The 21,758-nt window shown below is 42.3% G+C and overlaps 2 protein-coding genes across 3 annotated transcripts; one reads left to right on the top strand and one right to left on the bottom strand.

Annotated features, from left to right (window-relative positions):
* Nucleotides 1-6,529: 6,529 nt before the first annotated feature.
* On the top strand, nucleotides 6,530-13,065 carry APRT (adenine phosphoribosyltransferase). Its single transcript, XM_075280593.1, has 5 exons — nucleotides 6,530-6,693; nucleotides 8,123-8,226; nucleotides 8,584-8,717; nucleotides 11,569-11,647; nucleotides 12,515-13,065. The coding sequence occupies exons 1-5, from the start codon at nucleotides 6,530-6,532 to the stop codon at nucleotides 12,655-12,657; spliced, it is 624 nt and encodes a 207-aa protein (XP_075136694.1). The 3' UTR covers nucleotides 12,658-13,065.
* Nucleotides 13,066-14,193: 1,128 nt separating this feature from the next.
* Nucleotides 14,194-21,014, bottom strand: CDT1 (chromatin licensing and DNA replication factor 1). 2 transcript variants are annotated; one of them, XM_075280590.1, is made up of 10 exons: nucleotides 20,680-21,014; nucleotides 17,628-17,765; nucleotides 17,165-17,382; nucleotides 16,798-16,992; nucleotides 16,564-16,709; nucleotides 15,826-15,929; nucleotides 15,553-15,741; nucleotides 15,317-15,460; nucleotides 14,622-14,823; nucleotides 14,194-14,400 (listed from the first exon to the last, which is right to left on the bottom strand). In XM_075280590.1, exons 1-10 carry the CDS (start codon nucleotides 20,992-20,994, stop codon nucleotides 14,237-14,239), a joined length of 1,815 nt encoding a protein of 604 aa, XP_075136691.1. In that variant the 5' UTR covers nucleotides 20,995-21,014; the 3' UTR covers nucleotides 14,194-14,236. The 2 variants fall into 2 exon arrangements, with proteins under 2 accessions (XP_075136691.1, XP_075136692.1); XM_075280591.1 differs by having other exon boundaries at nucleotides 17,634-17,765.
* Nucleotides 21,015-21,758: the final 744 nt, after the last annotated feature.

Below are 21,758 nucleotides of genomic sequence, written 5' to 3'. Positions count from 1 at the left end.
TGACAGCTGCAACGCAACTGAATGTATTGATTGTTTGCAGTCTTGGTGTCTGCAGCTGTCACTAAATAGTTAAAGTCAGTAGTTGACATAAAATGGTCTCGATTGTTTGCACTGTTGCTTAATGTATTTTAAATGCATTAAAGCAATAAATATGGTTATGAAGGCAATAAACTAATCTCAATGTTTATCATGCTTTTATGCAAATACACTCTTACCTCTACATTTGCAATATACCAAGGGTCTCATATATATATATATATATATATATATATATATATATATATATATATATATATTCTCATGCAGACAAGAGAGGAATGTAATCCATACAAATCAGATTTTTTTTTTACATTTTTTTTTCCACTGTATATTACAGAAAATGAAAGTAATAATGTGATTGTAAACCATGGGCTGCTCTGCCTCTTGTTGTCTGTACAAGTTTTGACACAATGACATAGTGCCTTCATGATGTTTAGGCTGTAACCTGCTGGCAGGAGCTCCCTATGAATCATTGTGTTCTAGGCGCATATAGCAATGCTTGGACTGAAATGTCCCCATGATGCAAATTATCTTAAATAAAAGCTTCAAGCTGCCGCAACACTTCTCTGTCTGTGTCTGTATTTTATGTGAAATCAGTTTTGGGTCCATTTATAGTTCTGGGCAGGATGAGCAGTAATCCCACAATAAGGATAGGGACATATGGCTACTAAGCCATTCACCCCTATCCCTGTCTGACTTTTTGTTGCATGTCAATGTCACGTGCCACACCATTCCCATCAGCAATTGTCATATCAAAAAGCGAGTCACAGTTCATTACAATCTTGTAATGTATATTTAAAAAAAAAAAAAAAAAAAAAAGCAATTGCTGACATATCCATGTTGTAGTGAAACTGCAGCAAAATTGCACTACACAACTAATGTCACTATATAACCCTACCCTAAATGTGCTGACTGATGTCCATCTGCATCTGCCTATAATACTATTGTTTGTGTTTCGGCATATCACCCTGTGTAATGTTCTGTCCTTTATGCTGCATAAAAGATTCACCTGCTGACAAATGAGCATTTCTCATTTATCAGCTGATTGGCAGTGGTGTGAATGTAACTGTTCACATAGCAGCTGCTATGCGGTAAATGTGTAGAAACTGACATATACCTGCTCACTGTGTAATTTGTGTCGAATCTCAACAAAGGAGCCTCTGGTTAATTCTAGAGCAAGTAACAGCAACGTTCTTACAGGTAAATTGTTAGCCACAGTCCGGAAGCAGCACCGAAATGGTGGACATCTCAGAGGTTGGCAGATGTAACATGGCTAGATCAAAACTGCCAGAGTGGCACGCAAGTGTTCCTGCTTATGAATATTGGCCACAGTGTAAGACCCACCATATAGCTGTAGCTACACAGTGTCGTACCACAAGGTGTGCTCTATTGGACACTGTGCTACGGGCAGATTTCAGACTCCACAAATGTTCCACTTCTCCTTAATCCACTTTGGAGGGAAGACCACAACCATACCTTATTGATCTGTCTAAAGGCTGATTTACATAGAAAATAAAAAAGTACTGATACCTGTATCCTCTCCTACGTTCCTGCGCTGAGCTGGCCATCACCACTGTTACTCTGTATACAGGGCAGCTACAGCACTGACATTATGTTAATGGGAACACTTCAGTCACTCTTTAATGTATTATTGTGGCTAGGTTATCATCTTGTGCATGTAGTGTCCCTACCTGACAACGAGGTCACAACAAAGAGTAAAGAAAGGACGAAATGTGTTCAAGGAACCATAAGGAGGGCTATGTGACCCTCAGGAGAAAGAGGGAAGTAGTGTAGAGTAAGTTAGGTTGGCATAGGGTTTCCTATGTGTTCTACGTGCAAAATAGAGTTACCAGGTAATCTGTTCTAGGGTTTGTTTTATACTGTGCAGAACTTTTTCCTCCAATGATTTTAAGCAAAGTCTCCTATAGAGTCTCCAAAGCAGATGTGAACCTAGCCTTAGCAGTGTTAAAGCAAGGAACAGCAGAGCGTAGCAGCAATTTTTTGACTGTCTTTTCTAACCCCCTTCCCATCTTCATAGATTAATGTGGAGAAAGTAACTACCTGAAAAGTGGAGAAGAAAACAATATATCTTAATAAGATATATTATAAAGTTTCATATTTTAAAGTGTGCTATTCATTTCTAAAAAGTTGTTTATAACTGGAGGTACACTTTAAACAGCTGTAATAAGTGCTTCGCCATTGGATACATGAACTACAGTATTACAAACATGAAAACCACAGGTGGCCACACCAACTGCATCACAGACATAGCAATACGTGGCTGTGCTCTTATAAAAACACATTCTGAAGAATAAGTTCCTGATAACCCGGTCATCAAATAGCGCCTTAGTTTGTCTGTACAAAGAGCAGACAGACGGGCCGCCCTGGAACAAAGGCTGATAAAAATGAAAAAATCTTTTTTGGGGGAAGCAATAAAAAACATGAGTGGGATGTAGCTGGTTCTTTCCAGTGTTGCTGATTCAGTTGTTAAAAATAATACAAGATCACAGAACCAGGAAGAAACTGTGCCAACCTTGTTCTGCTACAACCACTCTCTGTCTCTTTAAGCATGCACCACTACAAGCTACATTGGACAGTTGGTACTTACCTATCTGGTCCCCAGCCCCTTCCGCTCCTTTCTGCTTCAGGCACACAAAATGTCAGGGCAGGGAGCAGAGACACAGAGCAGGTCCAGGGAGCAGACAGGTAAGTAATGAGTTAATTCTTCTGTATAGCGGACCAGTGAAGGGGCATTTGTATGGCTCATACAGTGACCCCCTTCACTGGTTCCCCCAATACAGTGTCCCCTTAACTGGGTCTCGTACTGTATGGGGACCAGTGATAGGGTGATTTTTTTTTTTGTATGGGGAGCCAATATTCTGTGTGGGTTAGTAAAGGGGGCGTGATACTATATTAGTGGCCCATACAATAAAGGGGGCAATTACTGTGGAAGGTAGTATATGATGTGGGGGAAAATAAAGGAGGCAGTATAGTGTGTTGGTCAATAAAGTTACTATATGGGGTGCAATTTCTCTGTGGGGGCAAATAAAGAGGACTGTAAACTGTGTGGGGCCAGTAAAGGGCCAATATACCATGTGAGGTCAGTAAAGTGGTCACTAAACTATGTGTATGGGCAAGAAAAGTGGTCTTTATTTACCTGTCAGCTCCTCCGTCCTGCTCTGTGATAAGTGTGGAACATTAGGCTGAGTTCAAACGGAGTATTTTGGATTGGAATTTGACGCGGAGGCCACCTCAGGTTCCGGTCCAGAAAACGGGTCACTGGCATCCAGTTGCGGCACTGCGATCCGGATTAGGCCCAAATGAATGGGCCTAGTCTGGAGTGTCTTCAGGGGGATTCGCGAAGACAGGCAAAATCCACCTGAAGAATGATCATGTCCATTCTTTTTTCCAGGAGCCGTTTGAAATCAATGGGAGCCGTCTTTTGGTCAGGATTTTGAGGCGGATACGGCCTCAAAATCCTCACCGAAAAACTCTGTGAACCCGGCCTTAGCGTGGAATACTATAGGGGTAGGCCATGGCGAAAATGGACCGGACAAACAGAGGATCTCCGTGCTCAATCCGTTGTTTTTTAAAATCTCACTTTATTTAGGAAAAGTACACACAACGCGTTTCGGGCTAACTGCCCTTTTTCAAGTGTATAAACTAAACGAAAAATAAGAACAATAGCCCCAAAAAGGGGAAAAGCAGCAATGAGCAAACCACAACGACCGGCGCGTGCGCACTCATTACTACTGAGGCCGGTGACTCGCGCGCACATTGCTGTGCGGGCGCGCGATGTCCCGGAGCCTGGGTGCGCATGCGTGCGGCAAGCTGGGCCGACGCATGCGCTCTCCATACTGCTGGACGCCGCTCACACGTGCGGCTGTCCACGCATGCGCCCGAAAAAGGCGCCCAAGCATTCACTGCCACCAATGTTATTTAAAGGACTAGACCTGGTCGGCTGGATCAAGCATCCAGCTCGACACTAGTTATAAGGTAAGACCTTTTCAATTCAGTAACTGTTCTATTGGCATTTGTATTTTATTATGCACAGACTTTACTCAAACTGGATCTGGTATAAGGCTGGTTATGGAATGATTCTATGCACCTGTCAGTTATTTTCACAAATATCATGTTTGATGTGAATCCCTTACATAAACTAACTAGTTTGGCAACACGCTGATTTTAGTACATATGTAGAGGATCGATGTTCTGTCAGTTCTATGCTGTAGTAGCAATACGTCTTGTAACACATCTTTTAAATTGCCAAAGTACATTTGGATGCCTTTCTAGACACTTAGGTATATATATATATATATATATATATATATATATATTTTATTATATTTTACTGGTTTGCTCATTGCTGCTTTTCCCCTTTTTGGGGCTATTGTTCTTATTTTTCGTTTAGTTTATACACTTGAAAAAGGGCAGTTAGCCCGAAACGCGTTGTGTGTACTTTTCCTAAATAAAGTGAGATTTTAAAAAACGACGGATTGAGCGCGGAGATCCTCTGTTTGTCCGGTCCATTTTCGCCATTGCCTACACCTAGGGTGACGTGGATTCTGCTGGCTCTCCTCCAGGGGTATAAGACCTCCCCTCCTTAAGTGGTCTATATACTGATAAAAAGGTTGTGATCACAACCTTCTAAGGTGAGAAGCTTTCTTGTCATATTAACCTCCGTATTGTACGGTATTTCACTATGTGCAGCTCGGTGCTGTTCTCTGTCTATCTATAGGGGTAGGCCAGGAATTGAAGCAATTTATGTGAAAAGTCAGATGAACTGGAAAAAAAGACATATTCATTGTGTACCCAGCACTCTGTTGTCCGCTGTTGGTGTCCTTTCAGTCTTGGGCTAGCCCCGTTTTGCTGTAAGTCCCATGCCTCATGTGATCACTGAGTCCAATCAGTAGGCTAAGGGGTCACTGGAAAGAGACCAGTAACATCTCTTAGGCTCCATTCACATCACTTTTATTTTTACATCCGTTAAGCAGATGAAAAAACAGGAACACAAAAACAAGAACACAAAAAAAGTAGCATACACTGATCTCTATGTAAATGGATGGCCATTTATTTGCATCACTTTTTTGCATTCTTTAAACGGATCCTATCATTCACACACTATTTTTTCTAGGTACCACGTCGGAATAGCCTTAAGAAAGGCTATTCGTCTCTTACCTTTCGTTGTCTTCTCCGTGCTGCCGTTCGCCTACAATCCCGGTTGTTGTCGGTATGCAAATTAGCTCTCGCAGCACTGGGGACGGGCCCCAGCGCTCAAACAGCACTGGGGGCGTCCCCAATGCTGCGAGAGAACTCTCTCCAGCGCCTCCTCCATCTTTGTCAGGAGTGTCCTCTTCAGCCTCTTCTTCCGGCCGTGGCTTGTAACTTCTAGGCCTCGGGCAGAGCAGACTGCGCATTCCCAAAGGCCAAGAGAAAATGGCCGCTTACAATACTGTGTAAGCGGCCATTTTCTCGTGGCCTGTGGGCATGCCTAAGGCCCGAGGCCTAGAAGTTACAAGCCACCGCCGGAAGAAGAGGCTGAAGGTGATGCTCCTGAAGAAGATAGAGGCGGCGCTGGAGAGAGTTCTCTCGCAGCATTGGGGACACCCCCAGTTCTGCAAGAGAGCTAATTTGCATACCGACAAGAACCGGTATTGTAAGCGTACGGTGGCACGGAGAAGACAACGAAAGGTAGGAGATGAATAGCCTTTCTTAAGGCTATTCCGACGTGGTACCTAGAAAAAATAGTGTGTTAATGATAGGATCCCTTTAAATGGATGCAATTAGGACAGGGAACACTCTGGGTAAAAGCAGGCACTGTGGGGGGTGGGGCTCCAAAGGTGGGGTCATTTTGTGGTAAAGGGTCTTGGCTTAAAAACTTCACAATGCGCATGCAACTCCCCCTACCCTAACGCTGCCCCCAGAGAAACTGTTATTATAAATCTGAATCCCACACCTGTCAAGAAGGTGTTAGGCTAAGGCCCCACGTTGCGGAAGCGCAGCTTTTTTTTGTTGCAGGTTTGTTGCGTTAGAAGTATAAGAGCTTTCTATATATTTCCAATTCCATTTGTAGCCACTCTTAGTTTTCGCTCAAAAAACCACAAAAAAAATCTGCAACAAAAAAAAAGCAGTGTTTCCGCAACGTGGGGCCTCAGCCTAAAGGTACTAAGGAAATGGGCTAAAAATTTAGTTCACTGCACTCTCTTCAGTGCATAAAAGTGGATGGTCAGCGCCCCTCTGACAACGAACACCGAGGTCACATGCCCTGAATGCCGCCTTACTCCCCAGCTATGACCCTGGTGACTGTCAATGGCTTAGTGTAGTGCATGTGGTATGTCTGTAGCTCGGTGCTACGGCTGTCTGCCACTGTTATACGACTTTCAACATAAGTTGTATTTCTTTGAGTATTACTCATGAGGTAACAATCAGCACCATACACTGCAGATGTCTGCGGTCACTATGCGACAGAGCGAGTAGTGGGTGTACTAAGATGGCGACTTCCGCAGTCACACGTGGGTCTCCGAGGCCTATAATGATGACGTCAGGAGAGATCACGTGTGCTCCGGTAAAAATGAACAAGGAGGATAAAGTGGCGGTGCTGCGCGGCGCTGTGCGGGAGTTTCCGGACTTCCCGTGTCCTGGGATCTGCTTTAGGTCTGTTGTCGCCTTTTCTTCTGCTGCAGTTCTAGGATTCCTCATTGTTATAGGAAGCAGACACTGGCTGGGGGCAAAGTCCTGGCAAACGTCCTTATAAAGCACCAGCAATGAAAGTGTTAAGTTGTTTATAGTTCTGTTTTGTGCATAGTACAGTTTACATGGGTGAGATTTGCTTCCAATCCCTTGTCACCCCTATACTATGGAGCCAGCCATGTTACTGGTGCCATATATAGAACAATTGGTGGAGGTCTTACTGTTGGGACCCCGGCTGAGCAGCTATTTCCTCACGCTGGCACAAGCTGCATTACTCACTTGCTGGACTTTTGATATTTTGAGTAACCTTACATGTAGGTCTGAGAGATTGTGACTTAAATCAAATTTGCAATTAATCTAATTAAAATTAATTTTATGACTTTTTTTTTTAGGTAATGCCCCTTTTACAGTATGACTAAATGTTGGGCAAACCCTGTGAGATTCGCCTGGTGGTTTTATTTGGGCCAAACATGGCTGAACTAAAATTGCTATGATACTCGGGTCTCTTCAGAGGCCCAGGAGAGGTGACATGAAAATCAGTGTTACTCGCCTATCCTGGGCTCTGGCATGACCCCCTCCTGTATTCGGCAGTTCTGACTGGCATCGTGTGGCATATTGATGCATAGATGCAATTGTTGTAATACCACCTGACCACTGAGGCCCAATCATAGGCCTCAGCAGTCCAAAGACAGCAGGGAGTCCTGATGGAGCTCAGGAGAGGTGATTAACACTGATTGTAATGTTTTATCGTCTCTAATAATCATGCTCTGGGGCCTGAAGAGACCCAAGAGTATAACAATAGCAGTTTTGGTTTGGATGTGTTCATACCAAGTGAAACTGCAAGTAGTGTAATAATCAAACAGATGTGACCAAAATCAGGTTGGTTATCCTGGTTGATGTTCAGTTTCTGGGCATCAGAATTGCCCAGTCCTACTTGAGTGGCTACCAGTCAACTGCTGCAGTTCTTGCAGCTACCACTGTTATAAGTATGGTGAGTAAGCACTGCAGCTCGTACTGTCACAGGGAAATGGCCGATCTCATTTCAGTTGGGTTGCCTTTTTTTTTTTTTTTTCTTCTAAGGGATCTTACTCTAATCCAGAGATGTGAGATGCCACAACGATCAGCTACCACTTTGCTGGGTTATGTGTATCCATTTATCAGCATAGAACTAATCACAGTGGAAAGGCAAGAAGCCAGTCCCATCGGCTTGTATAGGTTTAAAAAATTTTTTGGTACTATAAAAGGTGGAGCTGCAACACTTCTGCCTATGATTTGTATATTGCATGCTACAAGGTCTACCACCCTCCTTCCTAGACACCCCAATAAGGAAGGTTCTCTTTGCCTACTTGTGATACATTCTTCTTTTTTGGCTTCTAATTTTGGCTTTTTACAGGGACATCACTCCAGTTCTTAAAGACCCTGCTGCATTCTCTGCTAGCATTGACCTGTTTGAGACCTACCTCCGAGAAAATTTTCCAAAGATTGATCTGATTGCAGGTAAGGGGTTACTGAGTAGTAAAAGGTATGTCTATTTGTCATTAGCAGATCCAAAGGTTACTTGTTTGTTTCAGTGACATTTGTTTCCGGTCTGTGTACAGAGGCTTAGGCGTTAACAATAACTTTGTATATTGATGGATTAAAGTGGTTGTGGCATGATTGGAAACCTTTGTTCATTTGTCCCATTAGGGGTGCAGTTCAGTTCTTTCGTCAATGCCAATTTGTTTAGCACCTCCTTAAAACCTAGTTTCTTATACTGAACTGCCCTGCTTAGATGTATACAATGTGCGGCATCCTTGAAAGTCACTTCTGTATAAAATAGAATGCAAGTTATATATAAGTATTCCCTCATTACAGGTTTAGACTCCCGTGGATTTCTCTTTGGTCCAGCGTTGGCACAAAGATTTGGTATTGGGTTTGTGTTGATTCGGAAAAAAGGGAAGTTGCCAGGTCCAACAGAGTCTGTGTCGTATTCTCTAGAATACGGAAAGGTAAATATAATCTACAGGCACAAATGATATCGACCATATGCTGGCAGCTGTCTTGGGGATTGCCTCAAATATGTAGCCTAGTATGTTCTAAGGGTCACGTTGGACAGTTTACCACTTTGGCCAGTCCAGCTCTTAGCATTAATTAATAGACGTTGTTCCACGATTCCAGTACAGTTGGGACATTTTTTTTTTCTTCTCTAGCTTCCATTGTTCCCAAGCAATAAATGCTGTTTGTTTTGGTGCCTGCTATGTTATTTAGGTTCTGCAATGTTAGATGAGTGGTGGGATTCAGAGCTCTGACATTGTACCCATGTCTGACACTGCCAACCTGACAGTACAGGGACTAAATAACATGTCAGGCACCAAAATTAACAGCTATGAGTGCTTGGAAAAAGTGGAGACTACAGCCAAAAATTCTATATGCGCTAGAATCAGCAGAGCTGGGCCTATTAACAGAGATTAAGAACTAGAGGTGGCAAATGTCCTCTTTAAAGTGCACATTCAATTATAAAACAACTTTTGTAAAGGAATAAGCAGAAATGACCGTAAGAAGCTTTGTAATATATCTTGTTTGATAAAGGCAGAAATGAGCATTTTCTCTGACTCCTGCTTATGGAGTTATTTGTAACCCAGAAGGCTATAGAGGGGAAGGGGAGGCTGCGGTTGTCTAATATGAGTTATTACTTCATTCTAAACAATGGTAGAATTATCTCACGAAGGCTAAGCTCACGTGCACCTGAAAATGGTTACCACTATTTTAGTGGGCCTCTGATGGACCAGAACAATGAAGAGGCAATGCTAGTATGAACCTAGTATAATATAGCAGTATGTTCAGACGGCGGAAAATGGAGTCCACGTGTGAACATGCCATGTGACCGACTGCCAATGCAGTGCATGGCATCTCGTCGTGGGAGTCTAATGCCGCAGCGGAGTTGGCCGTGAAATCTGCAGCAAGATAGGGCATGTCTCTTCTTTTTTTTCTGCTACTAGCTAGCGGGGAAAAAAGTGAGTGTCTTCCATTGAAAGCAATGGAACGCATTGCAGATTTTCCCTCATCGCTTTTTGCTTCCGTTATACCTATAGGGAAACCACTGGCTTTTCTGTAGGTATAATTGACATGCTATGGTTTCCCAAAACCGCAATGTATTTTTCTGCAATGTGTGGATGAGATTCGTTAGAGTCCCATCCACTTTGCAATGACTGTAAAATGTTGCAGTTTTGAGGTGGGGCTATGGCTTTAATAACAATTTACTTGTGATCTCGGAAAACAGGGTGATTTAGGCCAAGACACCATGTATGAAAAGACTTTGGAGGAAACATGTCAAGTGCATTGTGGGTTTTTTTTCTGCAGCATTTTTTTTTTATAAAGTGCACAGTTTTCTTCTGCTGACTTTCTGCCCCTATTATACCTATACAGGAAACCTCATTGTTTCTGCAGGTATTATTGACATGCTTCAATTTTCGAAAAAGTTTTTCTTCACAATGTGGGACCAAGGCCTTAAAGGGATTCTACCATTAAACTTTTTTTTTTTTTTTCTAATGAACACGTCGGAATAGCCTTAAGAAAGGCTATTCATCTCCTACCTTTAGACGTGGTGTCCGCCGCGCCGTTCCGTAGAAATACCGGTTTTAACCGGTATGCAAAAGAGCTCTCCGCAGCAATGAGGGCGGCGGCGGCCATTTTTGGGTAGCCGCTCTTGCAGTTCAATACAGGAGCCGGCCGGTGGCCATTTTTGGGTGGCCTCTCTATGCTCCTGTATGGAACTGCAAGAGAAGCCAGAAGAGGCGGAGTTGCTGCAGAACAAGGAGGCGGCGCAGGAAAGAGCTCTCGGGCAGCAATGGGGATGCGCTCATCGGCCTTTCAGGTAGTTTAATGGTAGAATCCCTTTAAACTTAGGTTTTTGTTTTGTGTTTAAATTTTATGCTGGGTACCATACTGGGACTTGAACATTAGGTGGCGTGATTGCTTCATTAGTACATTGATATGCTTTTGCATATCAAGTACAATTGTATGGGCATAGAAAGGGGAAACTAAAACGATGAAGACTTAGAGAACCTTTCACCTCCTTGAGCACATGGCATTAGTGTCTAATAGCATGGGAGCTCTTTTCTTTTTCTACATAGGCATGAGGAAGGTCAGATGACCAAAACGTCACATTACCAATTGATCTATCTTTCTACTTTGCACATGTAGGCCTTTATGGCCATGGCGCATCAATTTTTGTTGTATCTACAATAAAAGGCTGTGTTTCACTGCAAAATTAAGAGTGTGCAGCAGAATTTTCTTTTTGGACCTCCTCACAGTAGCATCTATTGCGCTGTACTGTGAGAGGGGGCATTGCTTACCACCCAGCAATGACGCTAAGACTTTGACAGTAAGAGCTATGGTACCAGCACCAATAGCTCTTCACCAAGGGTACAGAACGAGAAAGATAATACGCTGAATTCAGCGCACTGTCAGTTTTCTAGCAGTGTATTACACCGCATGTGCCCCAGGAGGTGAAAGGTCCCCTATAAAAATATAGTAAGGAGGGTGCTTCGGTTCTTCATTGGACACCCCCTATCCCTCTCAAAGAGTCAATCAAGAATGATTGTGGCATCTGAGGGGATAAACAGCCATATTAAAAAAAAAAAAAACACCTTACCACTTGCAGCCATTAAAGGAAGAGATTAGCATTGTGCCACAGCTGAGATCACCTGCCAATGACATCAGCTAGCGAATGCGATCTTCATGATTTAGTAAGATATTACAGAGGTTCTTACATTCACCTCTACTGTTCATTCCTGAAAAGTTGGTTAGAATTTAAAAAGGGTTTGTTTTTTTTCGTCATCTCTGTGTGTCTTCTTGCAGGCTGAGCTTGAAATTCAGACTGATGCTGTGGACCCCGGACAGAAGGTTGTGATAATTGATGATTTATTGGCCACAGGAGGTAAACTTTTTCTACTAATTATATTAATATACCCTAACCTATAATTGTTTGCCCCTCTTCTGTGATGTGGTATAGTACGGTATTTTAATACAATTTAAAAAAAAAGTCCATTACGTTCAACCAGGGGATTGGAGAGGGCATGATTGAAGGAAATAAGGATTTTATACATGTCAACGCTGTTTTGCTATAACATGGTATCTAAGGGTATGTTTTTTACTCCAGCACAGTGTGGAGCTTAAAAATCTGTTTGTTTTTTTTTTTTTAACTTCCCTGCCTCCTATTGATTTAAACTAAGATTTTTTTTTTCCCCCTTTTATTTGGGGTGAGAGGAGAACTATTGTCTCTCATTAAACTTAATGGAAGAGGTGCACATTTAAGTTAGATTCTACCACAAAATCCTCCTGCAAAAAAAGTGTGAATTCACCCTAAGCTGTGACCAGCTCCTGGGTAGGCTTTTCCACAGATTCAAAGTCCTTAACATATTAGGTTTTTTTTGACAAAACCCTAACAAGGATTGTATGAATAAGAGTTACTGAAACATTGTGCAAGGTATAAAGTGTCTTAGTCAGAAGTCTACAACTTTACGATAAGACTGTGACCCTATCCTGTGGATGGCTGAATATCTGATCTGGCAGCTGGGCATACTCGCTGATCACAAGAACCAGAGTCTGACCCTGGTTGCACAAAATGGTACTTGTGCTCCAGTTCTGTTCATTCACCATTTCTTCTAAATTTGATATATCCAGCCATCATGCCCATTTGAATGAGGAACATTTTGTCACAATACAATATTGGCCCTGTATTACTGGCGAAGGAAAGCCAACACAAAATACTCATAAGTAAGCTACTGTATTTGATGTTTTGCAGGGACAATGGCTGCATCATGTGAACTACTGCAAAGAAGAAATGCAGATATCTTGGCCTGCCTGGTGCTTATAGAACTGACATCACTAAAAGGTGCAGAGAAGATTAAACCTTACCCTGTTCATTCACTGCTGCAGTATGACTAGGCATCAGAAGTGCTACATGACAGATTGGTTTATTCTCCTGTCTACCATTTAAGTAACTCGGGACACAACACCTTAAGCTGCATACAGAGGAACAAAAATACAAGGGACATCTTAAGAAGGCACCCAAGTATGACCCAGTGTCACATGCAGCAAGACAGAGCAACAGGAACAGACTGTGCTGGCAGGCATCGGGAACAAGTTTTTTTTTTTCCCCTCCACCTTCCCCAGACCTAATTCTTAAGGTTTTTATTTTTTTTTTTTTAAATCTTATTCTCAACAACAGTTTGAAGAGATGGGAATAGTCTTTCAATGATCAAATGCAATGATAAAATCCTGTACACTGTATTGTGGTATAAACCATGCTCACAAGAAGCAGTCTGTAAAACCCTGAGGCTTTTCTGAGAATCTGCAGAGAGCCATTAAAGCAAAGCATCAAAAAGTGCATGCAGACTTATGCTTTACAGTTACTTTTCAATACTGTGACCCTTTATTATGTAGGCCTATCTTCATGCAGCCTTTAGTCTATTGTAGGCATACCTTTTGTTTCAATTATGCTGCTGGCTTTTTCATGATAAAGCTGGTTCCTTCTTATGCAATTTAGTGTTCACAGGGGGCATTCCCATGTAATCAGGCTGGACCTGCATTCCTGCCCCCTCTTGATTGTACTCGAAGCCTCATCCTCTTCTTTACTTCCTTCTTACGTGAGCAGGTGTACTGCACCTGCAAGAAATCCAAGATGGAGTACAGAGCAGGCTCTGTACGCTCAGCCAGCCAAATGTACAGCGCATGCTGTGTGCACCATCTTGGACGACTTCTTACACAAGCAGTGCTAGTACATTGCCCTCATGCTTACACACTTCTGCTTGTAAGTCAACATGTAGGGAGACAGATTCCTTTTAACCCCTTGATGATCAAACCATGTTTTTTTGCATCTTCCACTATTATATACAAAGAGCCTGAACTGGTTTGAATGTAATTGAGCCGTTTAATTCTGATAAACCCCTTTAGGTTAAGGCTCCAGCATCAAAGACCCAAAACAATGCAGGCTTCCATTATACCTATGGAAAGCTGTGTTTTCCTATAGGTATAATTGACATGCTGCAATTTCCAAAACTGCAACGCGTCAACAGCGTGTATATTCCCGCACTGCGGAAATGGAATTTTCTAGAATCTCATTCACTATACAGTGACAAAAAGTAATGCAAGTTAATTTATTCCAAACTACAGGAAATTACAGAAATTTGCAGTTTTCTGGTCTAAAACTGGTACAGGCCTGGTTCACATTGGCTAGCATGATGCCCCTTTTCAACAAAAGCCTCAGAATGTGCAAAATTGAAAACCAAGTTAAAAACCCTATAAAATAATGATCTTATTGATATAGTCCTAGAAAACTTTCCTGTAAACCATTCGCTCACAATTACACAGCAGCACCACTATGCCATAAAGTAATACAGCCAAACATTGCTTTTCAGAAACTGCTCAATTCAGCCTTTCAAATTATTGCACAACAGTTAAAAACTTAAAAAAAAAAAAAAAGTCCAAATAGAAGGCATGGCCTGTGATCTAAAAACTAAGCTTGTTATTGAGACTCCTCTTCCTTCATTTTCTTGGCCAGTCTCTCCAAAATGAGATTCAAGTCCATGGACTTGTTTAATTTGTAGTAAGTGTCCTTCCTAATAGGATGAACTGCAAGCCAGTCCGGAAGCAGCTCTACCAGTAGTGATAGATGTTTCTCCATCTCTCCTGAGGAGCAAAGAGGGGAAGACAAAACAAAAAAAATCTTACCACAAAAGTACAAAGCAAAGGCATCAAACCAAGACTTGAAATACCATTTCCATATATTGTCTTGCCATTAAAAAGGCCAACAGTTAAGATGGCTCTGACTTAGTTTGTAAACTTGTCAGCCCCGTAACTAAAAGCTTAAGTTCTTTTTAGAGTAGCATAGGCAAGCAGATTTTCCTTACCTGAAGGCATTGATGACCGATAGCTAGAGATTACCCTGTCACACACAACTTCTACAGTCAGGGCTGGCTTTTTCTCTGAAACAAACACATTACGCAGAATCCGAGCAAGCTCTGGCAGCCTGGACATCATAAGCAGACGTTCTTCTTGCTGGGGTTTGCGTGTCATCATGGCTTGAAGCTTCTGTGCTTCCTTAGCCCGAATCTGTGAAGTGCAGTGTATTAGAAAAGTAACCACTGAGTGTGTCCATGTTTTAAAGGTTTTCCAATGGACATAACTTATATTTAAGTGACAGTCACTTAACTTTTATATTTGCAAAGAAAAAAGTTAAGTTTTTTCTTTAATAATAGTGTCAGTCTTTGGTTGCTAACAGATGTAACCATGGATACAAGAACTTTCTATGGTCTAGTACTTTAGAAACCCAGTCAGGATTCCCTTAGTGTGGCCGGGTTATCTTCTCATACATGTATTGTCCCTGCCTAATAACCTGTCCACAAAAAGGAAATTGCGGAAAGGTTTCTGGCAGGTCCCATGCCATTGAGATATACTACATTCATGGACATATTCATTGGCAAATGACACACCACTCAACACTAACATACTTAGAGAAAATTTTTAACTACAAGATTTCATTATTTATATCTGCAAGAAAACTTGTCTACAGACCTAAAACTGGTTCTATATTCCAACAACCTACCCTTTCTAATAGGGACTGCGATACTCCTTTAAGAGCTTTTGATGCAACCTGGGCAGGTTTTGACTCCTCTGAAGGCACAGGCCTTTTGTCATCACCATTAGTCTCAGCCGTTCTTAATGCCAAGTTGGCAAGAGCCTTTTCCATCTACAGGAAGAAAATAATTTACAAAATATTACAATGATATGTAACTGAAAACAGCGAACAAGGAGGGAGAAATGTCAGAGCACAAGACTCACCTTCGGTGTCATCATGACTCTCGCTTTAGTTAAGACTTCCTGTGCGGTGGTCAGCTTCTCCACTTGTGGTGGTTGAGGAAGTTCAGCTGGTAATACATCTGGAACCTCATCTACATTGAACCTTGGGTGCCAACGAGTCAGTTGTTCATCAGGCACCAGCATAGGAGGATTTAGTGTTGCCAGAAAAGACTAAAAATGGGACAGCAGGAGATTAGGTCTTTCAAGCACAAAATATCGTAAACATTTGCACAGCACCTAAACATATACACTTACTTTGTGGTGCTGCTTCACAATATTGGTAAGGTTCCTATGGAATAACTTCCTGCGTTCAAGTAGGCGACTTGCTGTGAGCTGAGGACGACCATCCAACTTATCCTCTGCAAGAACAAGTAATAAAACATGTAAGACATGACAGGTGAATATAGGTGTTACACTAATACTACAAGATAGTCAGCATCTTTGAATCAAACTATATTCTAGACCAGATATTCTCAGCTGTGCCATAACCAAAATGAAAAACCAGTGGAAAGAATCTCAGCAGATGCCCATGTGTCAGGTTAGGATGAGGCAATATACAGCACTGATCTCCAGAATGGCACAATATATACGATAAACAATACATTTTCATCTGCACTAAAATCCCAAGTTTATAAAAAAAAAAAAAAAAAAAAAAAAAAAAAAACACACACCTGGGATTTTAGTGCATATAAAATAATAAATGTTTTGATATCAGCTATATCGTGCCGTTCTGGATGTCAGTGAAATATAATTTTGATTGGTTTCCCTTAGAGACAGTTGAAGCAAATGTACAGCAATTATTTGGTGAACTATACCACCTAGCATGCAAAGTTTTAGGCAGGAGAGCTTCAGTATAGGAACACTTAAAGTCCTTTTTCCAAAAAGAAAGGCTCATGTGCTACTTAAACTAAAGGCAGAAACAGCCAAGAGCAGAGAAGCGCCTTGTGCTATTCAGTCCAAGTAACTACATTATAAAAACCATGGTATTTTCACCTTCTGGAACAATAGGCTCTACAGTGAGATGATAATCTGTCTTCTTCATGCCATCTTTGAATGTGGGAATATTCTTCTCCTGCCTGAACCTGTAGGCTGCTGGGTAAACTGTTTTAATCTGCCCAACATTACGTTCCTCAAACTGTCTGTGAAGTGACAAATTCGAAGAATTACTTATACTTCATCTTTACTTTTTGTAAAGAAAGTAATGCGTATAACCACCTTCCTACTTACTTGCGCATCATGTCCTGGACTCCCTGCTTTACTTTGGAAAAGGTGACAGTCTCAGAGCGGTTGAAAAGCATCCCAACAATGGTGTCCATGCTGCGGAACATTTCTGCAAGCACTTTGTACCTGAATGGCAGTGACAGGCCAGGCGGAACATCTTGGGCAAGTGTGTGGAATCGCTCATAGGCTGGTGCCGTCTCACTGCAAAGAGAAGAACTGTTAGTCCTTTAGGAGAAAAAAAAAAAAAAAAAAAAAAAAGATTCAAAAGTCACCAGAATTCCCTCTGTAGGTAAAGTTGTTGATGTTGTCCCTTGAAATACCAAAAGCAAGACAATGTGCCAGTGTAAGAATGTACCTGCAAACCTAGTCTCACCTTTCTTTGTGTGGCTCTTCTATGTGCTCAACCTTTTGTTTCTCCGCAGACTTCTCTCTGATCTTAGCCTCAAGTTCTTGTGCTTGCTTGAGTCTTGCCTTCAGATCTGTGATAGTAACTTTGCTCTCAACAGGTGCAGCAGGTACTTTAAGTCTCTGGCTGAGCTCCTGTATCCTCTGCAGTCGAGATTTTAGTTCAAGATTCTCTTTAGGAAGGCCCTGCATGAAACATTTGGTATACAGTTTACAAGTTAGGATTAAAAAAAAAATATATATACTTTCATGACAAATATGATGAATTGTTACAGTTTTGCATCTGTACCACCACTGGTTCATGTATTTACATAAGCTATATATGGAATAGAAGTTCCAGTATTGCTTGACCACAAGCTTTCAGTGTTTTACAGATGTCTATATTCAATTTTTCATAGTAAGTGGAATAATCTGACAGATATGAGACATACCGTCACCTGAGGTATAGTTGGGCTAGTTTTTAGTGTGTTGCTTTTTGGAGAAAGTGCCACATTCACAAAGTCCTTTATCTTCTTCTCCAGAGATGGAGTTTCACACTGGACATCAGTTTTAGAACATGAGCTCTCACACTGAAAAGAAAAAAAATAAAGATATTGAATAGACTTCCTACTGACCGCACCTAGCTATTTTAGATTATAATTTTATTTCATATTTTTCTGGTAAAGTTGTCCAGGGAGTTTCACTTAAACTTCTTTCTCCAGTGACTTTATGAAGTAGTACCTGGGAGTTCAGTGCTAGCTCCCACCTTGGGCCACCGTATCAGAACCATCCCCCGTTCTCTGGGTTGCTCCCCTCACTCCTGTTTCCACTTCTGTTATAAGGTGGCTAGCTAGGGAAACAGGAAGGGGGAGGGAGGGGAATCATGGGAGTTGCAGGCTAGCACAGCAGGAAGCTAGGGAAGCATGTAAACAAATGCAGATGATCCCAGGAGCTCCCAGAGAAAGCCAGAAATCACTCAAAACAATTCTATGGGTATTTTGGTGCAATTACACAAGATCAGCAAATAAGAAGCTGTTTGATTATTTTCATCTAATTTCCATGTATTTTGGTGTGCTGAAAAATAAAATATTGGAAAAAAAAAAAAATACACTCCTAGACGTCAGGATTTGCCACATACTAAAAAATTATCTTCAAATTTATCAAATTACACAGGTCTGCAAAAAACTCGAGACGTTTTGGTTAGTATTCCACGTAATCTTTGTTTTTTAGTGCGCTGAATCCAAAAATTACATCCATTTTGTCATAGGACATCACTCTTCTTGACAATTTAGGTAACTACTATGTTAAATAAGGCAATACCTCAAAATAAGAGGAAAGACTTATAAAATGTTTTATTATAATTTTTTCATGAAAATCCTTTTTTGAACTGAGAGGAGCTCACTAACACACAAAACTGGATTCTTCTTCCCCGTGAGGCTCCTCTTGGTGCATTTACACTTGTGAGGAGCATCTGGAAGGTCTCTCTGATGCATTTTCTATTCGCTCACTCTGGAAGTTCTTTGCTTTGAGAGTTAAGGTTTTTTGGCATTTTATATTTTAAATGCATTTCCTCCCCAGGCTTTATACTCGAGTCAATAAGTTTTCCCAGTTTTTTGTGGTAGAATTAGGGGCCTCGGCTTATATGGTAATTAAAAGAATTTATTTTTTTTGTATTTTATGGGTTTTTAAACAAATTTAAAGTCCAAATCATACCGGTAATTAATTCACATAAGTGCGTTTAAGATATAAAATGCCAAAAAACCTTAACTCTCAAAGCAAAGAACTTTCAGAGTGAGCGAATAGAAAAGCAGACAGACGTTGCAGATGCTCCTCACAAGCGTAAATGCACCAAGAGGAGCCTCACAGGGAGAATAAACAGTTTAGTGTGTTAGCAGCTCATTTAAGTACAAAAACAGGATTTTCATGAAAAAAAAAAAATTCTAAGTTTATTTTCAGTTATTTTGAGGCATTGCCTCATTTAACGTAGTTATTAGAGATGAGCGAACACTGTTCTGATCAGCTGATCCGAACAGCACGCTCCCATAGAAATGAATGGAAGCACCTGTGACGCTGACCTTGCCGGCGCCACAGGTGCTTCCATTCATTTCTATGGGCGCGTGCTGTTCAGATCGGCTGATCCGAACAGTGTTCGCTCATCTCTAGTAGTTATCTAAATTGTCAGGAAACATGATATCCTATGACAAAATGGAGGTCATTTTTGGATTCAGCGCACCAAAAAACAGATTACATGGAATAACCAAAACCGCTCTTAAAATCTATCTATATTTATTTTTTTTGCAGGCATGTTAAACCCATAATAGCACTAAAATGTGGTTTTTTTGCCTGGAAAACCCCCTTAAAGGGGCTCTCTCATTTGAATAACATGTTTTTTGATATGCATATGCCTGAACAGCCTTTAAAAAGGCTATTCAGGTGCTGCTACTCTTATTATTACCAGTAAAACCGATATGTAAATGAGCCTGTCCGTGCACCCTGGGCATTCCTCCAAGCCTCCGTGCAGCCCTGTGTCGTACCTTCAAACCTCTTGCTTATGCGCCGAAAATTCCTCTTCTCTCTGTAACCGCCTCATCTCACTCCTGTCCACTGAAATGTCGGGCATGCGCAGTAACGCTCCTTTCTGAACGCTACTGCACATGCGTTAGTGCCATTTTCTTGTGGACAGTGGTAGAAAGCGCACAAGAAAATAGCACTCGGGCATATGCAGTAGCGCTCAGAAAGAAGCGTTACTGCGCATGCCCGACATTTCAATGAAGATGATAAGAGACGCTGGAGGAGATTACACGGAGATAGGAATTTTCAGAGCACAAGCAAAAGAGGGGGTGGTTTGAAGGTATGACGCAGGGGGGGTGCACAGAGGCTTGGAGGAATGCCCAGGGTGCACGGACATGTCAGTTTTACCAGCATGTAATAAAAACAGGAAAGGGGGGGAGGTTTAAAAAAAAAAAAGCGTAGCAGCACATGAATAGCCTTTTTAAAGGTTATTCGGGCATATGAATAGCAAAATACATTATTTAAAGGATAGAGCCCCTGTAGGAGATTGCAGCATTTGAGTTAATACCGCTCTGATCTCCGGCCAGCTGATATTCTGACCATTACGACAATGCTGCAGCTCAGTCCAAATCAAGTGATTTGGGGCCAAGCTGCAATCCCAAGCAAAGCCAGATACAACACTGTGCCTGGTAAACTGAGGCCACAACAGCCGGTAGTCCTAGATGACCTGCCTCCATCATGTACATTAATATTGTGCAGTCGGCCAGTAGCCACTCTATGGCCAGTAGCCACTCTATGAGCTGACGGCCATTTTGGCTCACAGAACGGATTACCAGCTTAGGACTGCTTTGTGACCCCATATGAATTAATAGGGCTAGTCACGCTGTCCTGTGAGACACCCCCTCCATGACTCTGTGCTATCCGGACCCCACTAGACCGCCCTTCTCATGCTCTACCTGATACTACAGAGCGGCCATATGCAATGTGAGTTACCTGGGTCGTCTCCTCCTCCGGCAGCTTCAGCCTCTTTCGCGCAGATCTCTTGCCCTGCACCTCGGGATCAGAGAGCTGCCGGCTCCGCTTCTTACTGCTGGGCAGGAGTGAGGAGGAAGCGAGGGCCTCATTGACCGCAGGACGCTCTGGGGTGCTGGGCGGCCGCAACAACTCCTCCAACTTCTGGCTGCGGGTCACTGTACCGGGGGAATCCGCCTGCACCGACTGAAGCTTCCTCCGCTTGGTCTCTACAGGTCCCCCCGCTGCAGCACGCTTTCGCTGCCCGAAGTAGTCGGTAACTCGTGCCTGCTCCATGTCTGCACCTCCTGTACACACAACACAACACTCAGTTTGCCGCGAAAAGACCCAGGGGTCACTTCGCCTGGGACGTGACGTCACGAGCTCCGACTCCTGCTATTGGCCCGGAATCCAGAAGAGAGTTCACCAAGGAACTCGGATTTCGCGGGTAAACTAGATCACGTGATCGGAATACTCCACCTCTCGATAGTCTATTGGCTGAGAGGGGAGGGCTATAGAAATGTGCGTGGAACAACCCAACACATACATGTACACGTACACCTGTACACTTGTGGTTTTGTCGTCCGGCTGAGGTGAGGTGTGAGGATGACTGATGTCTATAGCTGCAGTATGTTACCTCACCTCTTAATGCAGTATATACTGTACGTACTAAAGAAGCTAGTGTTAATGCCCCTATTTGTATAGCACTGTAATTAGTAATAAAATACTGTTATGAGGGGAAATGGCTCGTGTACTGGGAGCCAAGGGGCATCAACAGGCCAGTGTGTCTTGACCAGGTTGGGGACCCCCCATACGGAATACTGAATTCATTGAAAAGTGTTGAGCAATGAAAGCACACAGACCCCATATATTGTAATGGGGTCCGTGTGTATTCCTTGCAGTGTCCGCATGAATCGTGGAGAGAACCAGGCCTTACTGTGGTGCCTATTTATGATGTCGGCGCACCCTCTTGTTAAATGTGCACGAGTTAGTTTAGATGCGCCATTATAAGCTGTGAGCTCTTTGCCCCTTCTTAATGCTTTCTCCTTGACGGACTCTTT

The sequence above is a fragment of the Leptodactylus fuscus genome, chromosome 7 (assembly GCF_031893055.1).
Source record: "Leptodactylus fuscus isolate aLepFus1 chromosome 7, aLepFus1.hap2, whole genome shotgun sequence".
Classification (NCBI taxonomy): domain Eukaryota; kingdom Metazoa; phylum Chordata; class Amphibia; order Anura; family Leptodactylidae; genus Leptodactylus; species Leptodactylus fuscus.
This window is presented reverse-complemented; position numbering and strand designations above follow the sequence as displayed.

What these genes read in the sequence shown, in the direction of transcription:
- CDT1 (XM_075280590.1), bottom strand. Translation starts at nt 20,994, where the DNA reads ATGGAGCAGGCACGAGTTACCGACTACTTCGGGCAGCGAAAGCGTGCT. An exon ending in CAACTATACCTCAGGTGACG is followed by an intron (nt 17,383 to 17,627) that starts GTATGTCTCATA and finishes TGTTTCATGCAG; the next exon opens with GGCCTTCCTAAAGAGAATCT. An exon ending in TCGGTCATCAATGCCTTCAG is followed by an intron (nt 14,401 to 14,621) that starts GTAAGGAAAATC and finishes TTTGCTCCTCAG; the next exon opens with GAGAGATGGAGAAACATCTA.
- APRT (XM_075280593.1), top strand. Translation starts at nt 6,530, where the DNA reads ATGGCGACTTCCGCAGTCACACGTGGGTCTCCGAGGCCTATAATGATG. An exon ending in TGTCCTGGGATCTGCTTTAG is followed by an intron (nt 6,694 to 8,122) that starts GTCTGTTGTCGC and finishes GGCTTTTTACAG; the next exon opens with GGACATCACTCCAGTTCTTA. An exon ending in TGATTTATTGGCCACAGGAG is followed by an intron (nt 11,648 to 12,514) that starts GTAAACTTTTTC and finishes GATGTTTTGCAG; the next exon opens with GGACAATGGCTGCATCATGT.